Genomic DNA, 15,873 nt, shown 5'->3' with positions numbered 1-15,873 from the left:
CTAGTAACTTAGCCCTTGGTATAATCTTACTATCTGTATGCTGATGTTTGGGTAGTAAAATAGATCACTAGTAACTTAGCCCTTGGTATAATCATACTATCTGGATGCTGATGTTTGGGTATTAAAAAAGATGATAAAAGAAAAATAAAAAATGAGATATCGATTTTTAGTGTTTACAGTTTTAAGCGATTCTACTGCAATGAAAAATGGTTTGATACTGATACAATTAATGATTTGATACTGATACAATTAATGATTTGATACTGATACAATTAATGATTTGATACTGATACAATTAATGATTTGATACTGATGCAATTAATGATTTGATACTGATACAATTAATGATTTGATAATGATACAATTAATGATTTGATACTGATACAATTAATGATTTGATACTGATACAATTAATGATTTATACTGATACAATTAATGATTTGATACTGATACAATTAATGATTTGATACTGATACAATTAATGATTTGATACTGATACAAGTAATGATTTGATACCGATACAATTAATGATTTGATAATGATACAATTAATGATTTGATACTGATACAATTAATGATTTGATATTGATACAATTAATGATTTGATACTGATACAATTAATGATTTGATACTGATACGATTAATGATTTGATACTGATACAATTAATGATTTGATACTGATACAATTAATGATTTGATACTGATACAATTAATGATTTGATACTGATACAATTAATGATTTGATACTGATACAATTAATGATTTGATACTGATACAATTAATGATTTGATACTGATACAAGTAATGATTTGATACCGATACAATTAATGATTTGATAATGATACAATTAATGATTTGATATTGATACAATTAATGATTTGATACTGATACAATTAATGATTTGATACTGATACAATTAATGATTTGATACTGATACAATTAATGATTTGATACTGATACAATTAATGATTTGATACTGATACAATTAATGATTTGATACTGATACAATTAATGATTTGATACTGATACAATTAATGATTTGATACTGATACAATTAATGATTTGATACTGATACAATTAATGATTTGATACTGATACAATTAATGATTTGATACTGATACAAGTAATGATTTGATACCGATACAATTAATGATTTGATAATGATACATTTAATGATTTGATACTGATACAATTAATGATTTGATATTGATACAATTAATGATTTGATACTGATACAATTAATGATTTGATACTGATACAATTAATGATTTGATACTGATACAATTAATGATTTGATATTGATACAATTAATGATTTGATACTGATACAATTAATGATTTGATACTGATACAATTAATGATTTGATACTGATACGATTAATGATTTGATAATGATACGATTAATGATTTGATACTGATACAATTAATGATTTGATACTGATACAATTAATGATTTGATACTGATACAATTAATGATTTGATACTGATACAATTAATGATTTGATACGGATACAATTAATGATTTGATACTGATACAATTAATGATTTGATACTGATACAATTAATGATTTGATATTGATACAATTAATGATTTGATACTGATACAATTAATGATTTGATACCGATACAATTAATGATTTGATACTGATACAAGTAGGGGAAGACGGGGCACAGTGAGCCAATTTTTTTGTTTCTCAAATAAAATATAAGTGACTGCTTGAATTGAGCAGAAACTTGGTCTATAGAAAGTTCAACATGTTGTTATTATTGTATTTGAATTGCAATGCTCCACTTCAAATCAATCGCGAGAATTTATTGTTTTTGCAACATGTTACACCTGGCTCACTTTGCCCCACTACTGGGGCAAAGTGATCCACCCAATGGGGCAAAGTGAGCCATAGCAATAAATATGTGATTTGATTGCACATAATATATTTGATATCTTTAACTGTGTTAAAACATAAAATGTTACAATGGGCTAACTAACTTTGACTCATGACTAAGACATAGAACATGGTAAACTAAATATACATAGTTTATAACATAAAATGTGGAAGCAAGTCGTATGAGCATTATCGTGAAATAATGTAGTAAAAAGTGTGTCGCCCACAATGTCTCTATCAGCAGTATTATTGAGAATAGTTTATCTTACAGTATAAGTAGATAAATCCACTCTGAATGTAGTTCGATTTCTAACCCTCAGAGTCCCACCAGTGTTTACTGGCTGTCCCAAAAATATAACTATAGATTCAAAGTCAACATCATGAACGTCTTCCTCCTCTGGATAAACAAAGCAGTCTCCAGCTGTTCTCATGAAATTGATGGTAACAGAGTTTTCATTACATTTCATGACTCTTCCTGCATACTCAACATTAAAGGTTGACTTGCAACAAAATTCACATTGCAGTTATTTGGTATCAAAAGATTCACTATGTCTTACTCTGCTGTGTTGTAGGTGCAAAATATGTGGAAATGTCATTACAAGCTCTTAAAAGCGCAAAATGAACAGTTAATCGCGGACATCGAGACTGCCGTAGATTAGAATCTCTTTCCAAAACGGCTCAAATGGGACGTAGTTGTACAAGATGGCTTCTGTTTACACTTTCACGCAACCTCATTCGTCGAAATATTTTCACAAATATAATTCACGCATTCAATATAACCATGTCTATTGTTCTTACGCGCCTATTTCATCGTCATTGTAATGCTGCCACTTTCAGCACTGATAACTTATAACCTACCGTGAAAATTCGTTTAATTTTTTAACTTTAGCTCGAAGGAGTACATATCATTGTCTGATAAACATGATGAGCCTGCTGGTCACCTATGATAATCGAAAAATGTTGCAGAAGTAATTCGCGAAGTATGGGTCACATGATCAGATTACGACTAGACGATTAGTTCAAGTCGAAACAAAGCTGTAAAGTAGCGAGCACCTATATCTGATACAGGGTCTTCGGTAAAACCCGAAGTGCATGTCCTAAACTAGTGCTACGAGAAGTTTTATATTGAGCCTTTTATTGGCCTTTCAGTTCATGTGAGAACATCACGTGACAAAACAACAACCAAATGCAATGACTACGTCAGAGAAATAAACTGATTTCAATCTACGGTGGTTTCGTGATGGCCGCGATTAACTGTTCATTTTTGAGCTTTTAAGAGCTTGTAATCATATTTTCACATATTTTGCACCTGCAACACAGCAAAGTAAGACATTGTGAATCTTTTGATACCAAATAACTGTAATGTGAATTTTGTTGCAAGTCAACCTTTGCTAGTTTCGTACCAAACTAAAACATGATCATTGATGTTAATATTGTCTCTAGTAGGAGTTGGCACATCTTCCTTTTCATCTTCATCTGGACTTTCTTCATCAGAACACAATAATTCTTGGGCTTACTCTCTTCTTCTGATGGAGAATCTGTTTGCTGTTTTTTCTTAGTTTTTGTTGTCTTGTTCTTAGTCACAGTTACTTTGGATGTTTTTAGCGTAGATCTAAACCAAGTAGACACATGTTGCTACACTTTAAATACCGGCTCACCTGCTTTCTTGTTTCTTGACCAGCTTGGTGGAATGCTCAAGTCATTAGCCATGCTGTATTCGTAAGCTAGTTCACGTACTTGTTCAGTAGATAAACCATAAAATCTGTTGTCTAGATTTTTTACATGGCCAGTCAACTCTTCTTCTTGCTTCTTGGTGTAAACTAGTTTCACTTCTACGCTGTGCACCTCCAACACGTCCTTTTTCAAAATGCCTCTTAATAGTCATACAGTTCACACCATGAAGTTTGGCAGCTTCTTGAATTGACTTTCCATTTCCTTCTTCAATAATCTTTGCAGCATATTCTACTTGACTTATGTCTGCCTGCCCAGTTTTACATTTGTAGTTTCGTAACATTCTAAAATGTAAGAAGTACTTGCTTTAGTTTTGTGTAAGATTTTCAAGAGTTTCTGTATGTGCGGGGCAGAGTGAGCCAGTGGCTCACTTTGCCCCAATTGACTTTTCTTGAGAAAAATGAGCATGCAAGAAATTGTAGATGCGCAAGAGTTTTCATGTTTTACATGCTTACTATAATCATATAGGATAATATTTTTCTACATTTTCATTTATGTAAAACAAAGCATTAACGCAAAATGAAGACCACAAACTCAAAGCTGGAAATTTACAAAAAACATCAAAAATCAGTTTTTTGTTAATAAATTTCTTACCTTCAGCTTTCCACTGCTCTTTCTTTATTCAAAAGGACCTCCACTGATCACATGACCTTTTGTAAAAACGATAACTCCAAATACAAATTACAATTTAAAAAATATATGGTGGATCACTTTGCCCCTTGGCACACTGTACCCCGCCTTCCCCTAATGATTTGATACTGATACAATTAATGATTTGATAATGATACAATTAATGATTTGATACTGATACAATTAATGATTTGATATTGATACAATTAATGATTTGATATTGATACAAATAATGATTTGATACTGATACAATTAATGATTTGATATTGATACAATTAATGATTTGATACTGATACAATTAATGATTTGATAATGATACAATTAATGATTTGATATTGATACAAATAATGATTTGATACTGATACAATTAATGATTTGATATTGATACAATTAATGATTTGATACTGATACAATTAATGATTTGATAATGATACAATTAATGATTTGATAATGATACAATTAATGATTTGATACTGATACAATTAATACAAACTGAGAACATCAAAATAACAATCATGAGTATGTTGAATTAATAGTAACAATGAGTACATAAAAGTGTGTGTTTAAAGAGGTTACTGTTGCAGCAGAGGTTATCCATCAAACATTTGGATTTAACGATATTGTGTCTCTGTATCTCTCGATACTGGTATAAACATAAAAATGAGATATCGATTTTTATTGTTTACAGTTTTTATCGATTTCTCTTAGAAAGAACCGGAAATTGAAGGAGTGTAACGGCACATTTGAATTAGAAACGACACATTTGAAAATGGAAAATTCCATAAAAATATGTTTTTGTTATATGGCTTTTAAAAAACTTTCAAAAAAGCAAACCCTAAAGGTAATATAAATATTTACTAGAAAGTCCCCTGTCATACAGCCCACGACCAAAGTGATAACGGAAAAAAGAAAGGGTACTGATGGTTGAGAAATGCAATGTTAGCAGTCAAATGGCACTGCAGTGCAATAGGATAACTGCAATGGTAGCTGTAATGTACTGGGTGTGGTTGTTATTATATACAACAAACAGCAATAATGAAAGAAAAGATTATATGTTTATATCTCTCCCCCTGCAATAGGAGAAATGCAATATTGGCCAATATTAGAAGTAAAATGCACTGATATTATTAGAATAACCAATATTATTAATATAGTAATAATATAAAACCAATGCACAATTTTGTTTACATTTCAAAACGTCATAGCTAACAATATCAAGAAGTGATATTTATATAGATTTTTAGAAAATTTATTTAAAAAAGTGTTTGGTCATCAGGCCCGTATTCCCGGGGGCGGCTGGCCGGCTGAGCCACCCCAACTTTTTAGGAATTTTTGGCGGCTAAGTACAGTCAAACTAGGATAACTCGCCCTCGGATAAAATGTAAAATTTTATCACGAACACTTGGTTAACTCGAATAGATTTGTTTAGTCTGCTCCCACGCAATGATAAATTGCTTTAGATAACTCGACCTCAACAGCGTTAACTCGAACAGTTATTTGCCCAACGGCTCCGGGAACCGTTTTTATCGCTGTAGAGTATCACTTTATTCCAAGCCATATAGATAAATGTCAACTTTTAATAGTTATTGGGCGTCATTATTATCATCATCGGCAAAATATTCTTGTTAATGACTTTTATAAAGGTTTGCAAAAGGTCAAGTTTTAACAAACATCCGCTTGGCAATAAGCCCCACGAAAGCATTGAAACCTTAGGGTGAACTTAAAATAAAATCGGCAAAATTGATCTTTGTTGAAACGCTCAAAGGAAAAGAATGTATTTTTTCTTAGCGTTTCAACTGTGGTCAAGTTTAGCCTATTTTAATCTGAAAACGTCTTGGCAGTCACATCACCTAAAACAAACATCTCAAATAATAGAAAAAATGTTTATACTTTCCGATAAAAATTTTTAAAACTTCAAATGAGATGCCCGGCCGAGGCCCTACATAAAAGAAGCTGTTGGGGGCTGACACGGCCCCTCCAAACCCCCAGATGCTCATAACTAGTCGCCTAACATTAGCTGCCCTAACTTGCTTAGCCGCCCCAACTTGCAACCAGGGAATACAGGTCTGTTGGTCATGACAAACAGCAATAATAAAAGGAAAAGATTATATGTTTATAGCTCTCTCCCTGCAATAGGAGAAATGCAATATTAGAAGTAAAATGCACTGATATTATTAGAATAACCAATATTATTAATATAGTAATGCAGTAATAATAGAAAACCAATGAACAATTTTGTTTACATTTAAAAACGTCATAGCTAACAATATCAAGAAGTATCATAAAGAATTTCCAAACTTAGTAATAGTAATACAGTAATAATAGAAAACCAATGCACAGTTTTGTTTACATTTCAAAACGTCATAGCTAACAATATCAAGAAGTATCAAGAAGAATATCTAAACTTATAATTAAATATCGTAATCTCATAAAAATCGTTAGAAAAAAATATCATCGTCATTTCCTTTACTTACACTGCGTTGGACATCAGTTATAATACCAAAGTGCTCATATGTGTCTGAAATGTCAGTTAATTTGAAATCGGCAAAAATGAAACGATTTCAGTACTCCTACATTAATTACCGAAACCTTCGGCAATTCGACAATGCTATAGACTGGTGAAAAGTGCTAGACTAGATCAATTTTTTCGTGAAATGCGCACGACTTAATCGTTCTATTTTGTGTCGCTCGGCGTTTCAATTTCCGGTCTTAACTTTTATAAAAGTGAGGCTTAGCAAGTTTTAATAACGATTTTCGTCCAAATAAATCTGTCTATTTGTATATAATCCGATCAGATGGGTAAGTTTTAAGATAATAACGACGGTTTACAAAGACTTGGTAACATATTTAAATAGGTTTGTATGTGTTTTGTATCGTTATTATACTTTAACGACTCTACAAAACGATGGTTAAATTTGTTGATGAAATTTTGATACAAGGGTTCGTCTCATTGTTGATGAATAATTTTCGGGAGTTGTGTGCACATGTGCACTTATCATAAATCTCCCAACCAATCGCTTCGTTCTGTTTGGTCGTGGGATAATAGAAAGTACATACGGAGCTGATAACCTGCAATCGCGATATAGGGGTAGATAAGATAATTCTGAAAACAAGGATCGCTTAGTGTAGTGAGTGGAATGTCTGCCTGTAGACCCGAGATTTTGAGTTCAAATCTAGTGCAAAGCGTGTTTTTTGTTAGATTTAAATTGCTAAACCTGTACAAATGAACGACAGGCATCACTGGGATTTATATATACATAGATTTATCTTTTATAGAACTTGCTACTGTAAATTATGGATAATCTCCCCACAGTTTCTCCTGAGGGTACGATTCATGTCATTATTATGAGAATACCAAATGCTTCTCTCTGTAATTAGTACCTCTATGTACTTTCTACTGTTAGTAATAAATGTAATTACTTTCTATCTAGTTTTACTTAGTTACCTCCTCTTTTCTAGCTCTGCATCTGGTCTACTCGATGGTAGCTTTTCCTTCACTACATCTGATGTGTCATCCCTTTCAAGTACTGGAGCAATAGCTTGTGCTCCTGTCAGCACGCTTCCTCTATCCGATCCACCAACTGCTAAGGTAAACATCTAAAATAGGTGTAATTGTGTTTGATCGTTTTATTCTTTAATAGAGAAACTTAAGGGAAAACACGATAGCTTTAGTTACTTTCAGCGGCAGTTTACCACGGTTACCATGGTTACCACACCTATAATGGACATTCATACAAACCACTTTTCTTATCTATCGTCTGGCTGTACTGCATTACGGTTCTTCCTAATTTGGGCGGAGGAGACAACCGCCTCACCAATTCTGCCTGCTCCATCTCCATCATCATCCCTTTCACGACTGAGTGCGCATAGCTCTGAAAGAGCTGTGAAGACGAGTCTATTCCCAACACAATTTCTCACAATTTCTATCTTGAACATTAGATGCGCATTAGAAAGCCAAGAGATTTCTCTACAAGCTGATATACTTTGCTGGCAGTTAACATATGCAGTTCTTACAATCTGAGTTGCATTTAGTCGGAGCTATGAGAAATTCTATTCAATTTGTTAACTTTAAATGCATTTATCATTTTATTAATATATTTAACAATATTGTATATAAAAGTACTTTGCACTGATTATGTTGGCTACAAAAACTGGTTTTTTATGTGCACTTACTGAATGCCCGGCATTGCACAGGTAATGAAATGTTTTTGCATAGAAACTTTATTTTAAATTGATTAAGCTTCTTTTCTTTACCCAATGAATTTGAGTAACTTAAGCTAGTAAATTAAGCTAGTCTAAATCTATAATACTGTAATAAGAGCTGTTATTTTAATTTAAGCCTGCATTAGAAAAAAATATTGCATCATAATCTCTCACGCATGATCTCTCACGCATGATCTCTCACGCATGATCTCTCACGCATGATCTCTCACGCATGATCTCTCACGCATGATCTCTCACGCATGATCGTAAAGTGTGCTCAAGTATGAAGCTTGTTATTTTAACCAATCGGCATTAAAGGATTAAATGATTAATTACAATTATTCCATCGTATAGCAATATTGCCCCATGACCTAGTGGTTTAGGCTATGACTATTCACCTAATGAATCCATTGTATTCTGTGTAGCTTAATGGTTAAGTTCATCGCCTCTAGATCTGGAGGTCCTGAGATCAAATCCAGTGCACGGTGAAATTTTCATTGCTAGATTTTGATTGCTATAACTGGATACAGGGTTTAATAAAAGTACAAACCCTGATATTTATATATATATTTATGTAGAAGAAGATATAAGTAGAGTAATCTAATCTTCTAATCTAGATTCTTCACTGTTGAACCAGTCGATGTGAGCATCAAAATTAATTTTTTAGCATAGTTAGTTTTTATTTTGGCCATTTTGAATAGTTATCAACGAAGGACGACGAACTTTTATAAACAAGCACTGCTTGCACCTGAGTGGTAAACACAAATAATAGCTTTATAAATGCGGTGCAGACTATATCATGTTTACCCAAACATAAAATCCGTTTTTATAATATAATATCTATAAGTTTGCAAACTATTTAAAATATTTTAATAAGGTTTATCCAATTCTAACATTTTTGGGAATCGTTTTGAGGGCAGGAGTAGGCAACTCTATATGTCTGCCCATTGTACAATATGTACATGTATGTAAAACCCTTCTCTCCTAGATTCACAGGAAAAGTCCTGCACTGCATACTTGAGGATCTGTGACCTTTTTACTCACCCAGCATTTGCAATTGTCTTCTGACAAATGTTTATGGTATCTTTCATTTTTCCTCTTTCCACTACTTTTTTATTGAACCCTTTTGCTAGTGAGATAAGAAATTGTACTAGTTGTTATATTCGGTTTACAATCTCTAATATTCGGGTCAGTCAGGGCTGCAGTCAACTTATGCTTGCGCAAGGGATGAGCATGCCTTTGTATTGCATGGTGTTGTTAACATGCAGGCCGGTGATGACCACCACCCCGTAGTGGTAGGTAGAGCGGGACTAGATTTAGATGAGCCAGACTTCACATCTACACCAATCACAGATCATCCTCCGCGCAGCAAACCCTCAGACACTGCGACTGCAAGTACGTTGTCTAACCTTAGTTTCACTTCTTGTAAATTTACTCTCATATAGGCCTGATCTCGCTCTGTTTGGTCCATTACTGTTTGCGTACACGACATTTTATAACAATTTACTAGAAGCAGTTTTGGCGAGTTATCCCCTCTCATATTGACATGCTACACAACTTAGATCTACATGTAGCTGGTCTTTGAAAGGTGCAATGAGAGGCAATGTGCAGTATTCTATGGAGTTTTTACCTTCGAAGCAGACGTAGCGGCTAACGGTGGTGTCAGAAAGACTTGACAGCAACACTTTTGGTACGCTAGACTTTTGGTACGCTAGACTTTTGGTACGCTAGACTTTTGGTACGCTAGACTTTTGTGGCGCTAGACTTTTGTGGCGCTACGTAACATCGCATGAACTTTGAATTTAACTTAAATAAATTTACCTTACTAAGCGCAAACTTAAAAATCAGTTTGTCTTACACTAAACTTATTTCTAATTTTGTCTTTTAATTTTTTATTGCCTTTTTCCAGTTCGCCGCTTTCAGCCTCTCTTTCACTATCACTTTTAGCCAATCTTTCTAATTGATCCGACGAGAAGGGCCGAGCGATGTTGTTTTAGAAAGCGGTTTCTTGCATACTTGGCCACCTTGCACTTGCCAGAAACCTCTCATATGCTTGTATCTCAAATATGGTTTGTATCTCAAGGTGGAAACTTACTCGAAGTTGTGCTTGTGCAGTGCACCCTCGGGTTACGATCTCCGTGTTACACGTTTTTTTGCCTTACGATGTGGAACATGATGCTTTTTTGTCTTCGCCGTATGAGTCCTATTTCGCCATGCAAATTCAACAAAAAGTTCGCTTGAAATTCAAATTTCAAGTAACAGAGATGCCGATATGCTGCATGCCGAAAACCTTCTCACAACGTCTGAAAGATATACAATGACCCGATTTCTTTTAGTTCAGCATTCTTCGTGTGAAAAATGGTAATATTTTCTCTTTAAAACCAGTAGCAAAGTTGGAGTTGCGATTCCTTCGAACAAAGGGTCATGTTCAGACTTTTCTTAGCCTGCTAACAAAAATCTATTTTATTACGATATAAATTTATTTTATTTTCAAGTGTATAGAAACATGATTTACATTGATACGTTTTTTGCTTCCTTTCTGCTTCACCCACTAGATGTACTCCTCTCCGCTCCACCCACTAGATGTACTCCTCTCCGCTCCACCCACTAGATGTACTCCTCTCTGCTCCACCCAGTAGATGTACTCCTCTTTGCTTCACCCACTAGATGTACTCCTCTCTGCTTCACCTACTAGATGTACTCCTCTCTGCTCCACCCACTAGATGTCCTCCTCTCTGCTCCACCCACTAGATGTACTCCTCTTTGCTCCACCCACTAGATGTACTCCTCTCTGCTTCACCTACTAGATGTACCCCTCTCTGCTTCACCCACTACATGTACTCCTTTCTGCTCCACCCAGTAGATGTACTCCTCTCTGCTTCACCCACTAGATGTACTCCTCTCTGTTCCATCCACTAGATGTATTCCTCTCTGCTCCACCCACTAGATGTCCTCCTCTCTGCTCCACCCACTAGATGTACTCCTCTTTGCTCCACCCACTAGATGTACTCCTCTCTGCTTCACCTACTAGATGTACCCCTCTCTGCTTCACCCACTACATGTACTCCTTTCTGCTCCACCCACTACATGTACTCCTCTCTGCTCCACCCACTAGATGTACTCCTCTCTGCTCCACCCACTAGATGTACCCACTCGATGTACCAGCTCAAGTTCCCTCACTCCAAGTTTACAGTAATAAAATTTTACTTTTCCTTTCGATGGTCATTAATGGTCAAGTATGTGAGAGGCCGCTTTCGATAACAACATCGCTTGGGCTTTCTTGTTGATTTAGGTCGAAAAAGGTTTTAATGAGATCGGCTAGAAGTTTTAGTGAAAATGAAGCCAGAAACTAATGGGTGATAAAATTTTAGCAACTAAAAGTTGAAGTTCAGTAAAATAGTTGAAAAATACATACTAAAACTAATTTTTAAGTGTGTGTTTACGAAGCTAAATTTATTTACCGTAAAACCTCTATTTGAACGCCATAGCTGTCTATTTTTCAACCCTTTCCCTATAGTGGCCGTCAAATAGAGCTGGCGGTCAAATAGAGGCTGGCGTTGTATTTTTCAAATAGCTCGTTAGACTTTTGGGAAGATTAATTTAACCCTTTTACGGACGAAGTGAAAGTCGTCTATATTTTGCATTCTTCGGTCGGAGTGATATTAGCCCTTTTGGATGCAATAAATCTGCTAACTTGTCAAGGATCTCTAAATAAATATGCATTAGGAATCTGAGAAAAATCTCTACCAGTTGATGCCTATTGATTGCAATTAACCTGCGATTATATTATAGCCTGTGCCCTGCTTTGCAGTTTGTTGGAGCTTTCAGTTTTTCAATTTGTTCTAAATTTGAAGGCATATTTTTATTGTTTATTTATATTTAACAATGTTGCCTTATATATCATTGCATTCATTGATATGTTTGCTACAGATTGCAGCTAAAACTAGCTTTTTCTGTGCAATAGAAGAGGAGTTATGAACATCGATTCATTGTAAGCTGAGTTAAGATAACCGTAAAAATGCTACCAAATAATATGCTATAAACCTAGATATTTATAAGTTATATAATAATCTATTAAATGCTACAAATATGTATATATATTCAAAAACAAGTGGCATAAGTGAACTATACTTATAATACACGCAGAAACAAAAATTAACATTTTTGTAACAAAAATATGTGCATCGTTTGCTGGGCCAGTTGCTTTCTGATTGTTGCTTTCGATAGAATGAACATCCTCTGGCTGTCCAATACTTTCCACAATGTGTTCTGACCTCAACTCTTCCTCTGCACTGCTGCACTAGTCAATGTTAGTATCCAAACAATTTTTTAGCGAACACATTTCGCACACATGCGACGTGTAAAAGTTTTTTGGCTAAGCACAACTTTTAACCTAAATTTAATCGTTCGTTTACCATCGTAATTGTAAACTGATTTCCTATACATCGGAGCATTAAGACCGCGTAAAACAAGGAAATACTATTAGCCTGATACAGTTATTATTTCTATAATGTTGCTTTCAATGACAAAAACTAAGAAGCTTCGGAATTGGAAAATGGACTTCGTTTCGAACAGAAACAATGAAAGAATTAATTGTTATCGATGTAACCAAGTTATTATTAGTAAGGTTTTTGTGGACACTTTTTTACTAATCACTTGTTATTATGCGTTCGTAAAGATCAATGAATGTCAAAGTGGCGGTCAAATGAAGGTGGTGTTCAATTAAAGGGGGGCGCTCTATTTTTCGACACTTCTATAATAGTGGCGTTCAAATGAAGGTGGCGTTTAATTAGAGGTTTTATGGTAAGTTAAATTCAAAGTTTATGCTATACGTCTGTCTCGAAGGTAAGAATTTCCTACGGCATGTACTGCACATAGTACATTGTCATGTTATATTTTCTTGCAGATCGTGACCACTAATTACGCTACAGTTACTTTAGGTATAACTATAGTTACTAAAGTTAGTATACGTTTTTGCTACTAATTTTAATATGTACAGTACATATATAGAATTTTGATGATTTTTATCATAGGATGTTTGCATTATATAATTACTATGGGTTTCTATACCTCTCTATACGACATTTTCGCTATACGATGCCAACACTGGAACGGATTAAAATCGTATGGCGAAGAGGCACTGTATTTCAAATTTCTTATATATCGACGTATGACTGTAGATATGATAGTATGATATCGTATGGTATATAGTATAGTAGTAGAACGTATACTAGGGATTATCGTAAGGATTATGATCAGTGCTAAAGACTAATACTTGTTCACCTAAGGCTACGCTAGCCTAAGTACCCAGCAAAATAATGGATATAACTATTTAAAGGTTGACACCATTGCTGATTGGTGTAGGTAAGCGATGTTAGTAATAACTCTTTGTAGGTAAGTTATGTTACTGCTGACTCTCTGTAGGTAAGTTATGTTAGTGCTGACTCTCTGTAGGTAAGTTATGTTAGTGCTGACTCTCTGTAGGTAAGTTATGTTAGTGCTGACTCTCTGTAGGTAAGTTATGTTAGTGCTGACTCTCTGTAGGTAAGTTATGTTAGTGCTGATTCTCTGTAGGTAAGTTATGTTAGTGCTGACTCTCTGTAGGTAAGTTATGTTAGTGCTGACTCTCTGTAGGTAAGTTATGTTAGTTCTGACTCTCTGTAGGTAAGTTATGTTAGTGCTGACTCTCTGAAGGTAAGTTATGTTTCTAATGACTCTTTGTAGGTAAGTTATGTTACTGCTGACTCTCTGTAGGTAAGTTATGTTAGTGCTGATTCTCTGTAGGTAAGTTATGTTAGTGCTGACTCTCTGTAGATAAGTTATGTTTCTAATGACTCTTTGTAGGTAAGTTATGTTAGTGCTGACTCTCTGTAGGTAAGTTATGTTAGTGCTGACTCTGTAGGTAAGTTATGTTAGTGCTGACTCTCTGTAGGTAAGTTACGCTAATGCTGATTCTCTGTAGGTAAGTTATGTTAGTGCTGACTCTCTGTAGGTAAGTTACGCTAATGCTGATTCTCTGTAGGTAAGTTATGTTAGTGCTGACTCTCTGTAGGTATGTTATGTTAGTGCTGACTCTCTGTAGGTAAGTTATGTTAGTGCTGACTCTCTGTAGGTAAGTTATGTTAGTGCTGATTCTCTGTAGGTAAGTTATGTTAGTGCTGACTCTCTGTAGGTAAGTTATGTTAGTGCTGACTCTCTGTAGGTAAGTTATGTTAGTGCTGACTCTCTGTAGGTAAGTTATGTTAGTGCTGACTCTCTGTAGGTAAGTTATGTTAGTGCTGACTCTCTGTAGGTAAGTTATGTTAGTGCTGACTCTCTGTAGGTAAGTTATGTTACTGCTGACTCTCCCTAGGTAAGTTATGTTAGTGCTGATTCTCTGTAGGTAAGTTATGTTAGTGCTGATTCTCTGTAGGTAAGTTATGTTAGTGCTGACTCTCTGTAGATAAGTTATGTTAGTGCTGATTCTCTGTAGGTAAGTTATGTTAGTGCTGATTCTCTGTAGGTAAGTTATGTTAGTGCTGACTCTCTGTAGATAAGTTATGTTAGTGCTGACTTTCTGTAGGTAAGTTATATTAGCACTTAATTTGTCTTATTGTAACCAGCAAGGTCGGTTTTTATGAATTCGTCAATAGAAATGGCATTGGCAAAGCATATACAACGTGTCTCTTTGACCAACACGGATACTGGCTATGAAATATTGAAGGTAGCTGTTCGCCAATGCCTTCCGTATTAGCGCAGTAGAATCGCAAGAGTATCAACTATATCTTGTCAGAGTGGTGAGTGACAAGGAGACAACCCGCGCTCAGTACTTTAGGCTGTGCTATTTGTATCAGCTTTGGGACGCATACCAGCTACACAAGCTTAATTCACAAACTGCTCATGGATTTATACAATTAGAGATAGTCACTCCACCGATTGTTTGCACTCTCAAGTCATTTGACAGCGAGACGTAAAGTTTCAAACAATTTTAGCGTCAGTATTTGCTTATTTGTTTTGCATACCGGCCAACGGTCGACTTTTAAATGCGTGCACGCTGTTGTATAAACTGGTATATAGCTGAGCTACCTGGGTGATTAGAGATGCCTTCACCCTCCGTACTTATTCTACTATTGTATGGTTTATATTCATAGGCCACGCTTTTAATATGGTTTTCTTGAAAACATTAGATTCATCAATGGCATATTTAGTGAGCCTAATATCAATGCTAATGCTGAGCTTAGAGAGAGTTACAGACAACTTTGCATACAAACCATTTTACCGCAGCTCTCATAAGATATGTTTCACCTTTGACTACCTCCGCTTATCGTGTTCTTGGTTCAGTTTCTGATTTTTCAACTGAGTTCATAATTTAACAGAGTGTTTTAAAACTCGATAACTTCTAAGATTTTCCTTACGTTCTATGTTTAAAAATGTCTTGTTTATATTCCG

The 15,873-nt window shown here is 34.9% G+C and overlaps 1 protein-coding gene across 1 annotated transcript in view; it reads left to right on the top strand.

Annotated features, from left to right (window-relative positions):
• Positions 1-15,873, top strand: part of LOC137402861 (serine/threonine-protein kinase PLK4-like) — a gene marked incomplete at its 5' end in the record, with an annotated part of 47,793 nt that overhangs the window by 16,959 nt on the left and 14,961 nt on the right. The window contains one exon of the mRNA XM_068089370.1: positions 9,714-9,840. Within this exon, the coding sequence (XP_067945471.1) occupies positions 9,714-9,840 (127 nt within the window). The remainder of the gene's footprint in view (positions 1-9,713; positions 9,841-15,873) is intronic.

This window comes from Watersipora subatra, chromosome 8 (genome assembly GCF_963576615.1).
Source record: "Watersipora subatra chromosome 8, tzWatSuba1.1, whole genome shotgun sequence".
NCBI classification, from domain to species: Eukaryota; Metazoa; Bryozoa; class Gymnolaemata; order Cheilostomatida; family Watersiporidae; genus Watersipora; species Watersipora subatra.
Note: the sequence above shows the minus strand (reverse complement) of the source record. Positions and strands in the feature narration are given on the sequence as shown.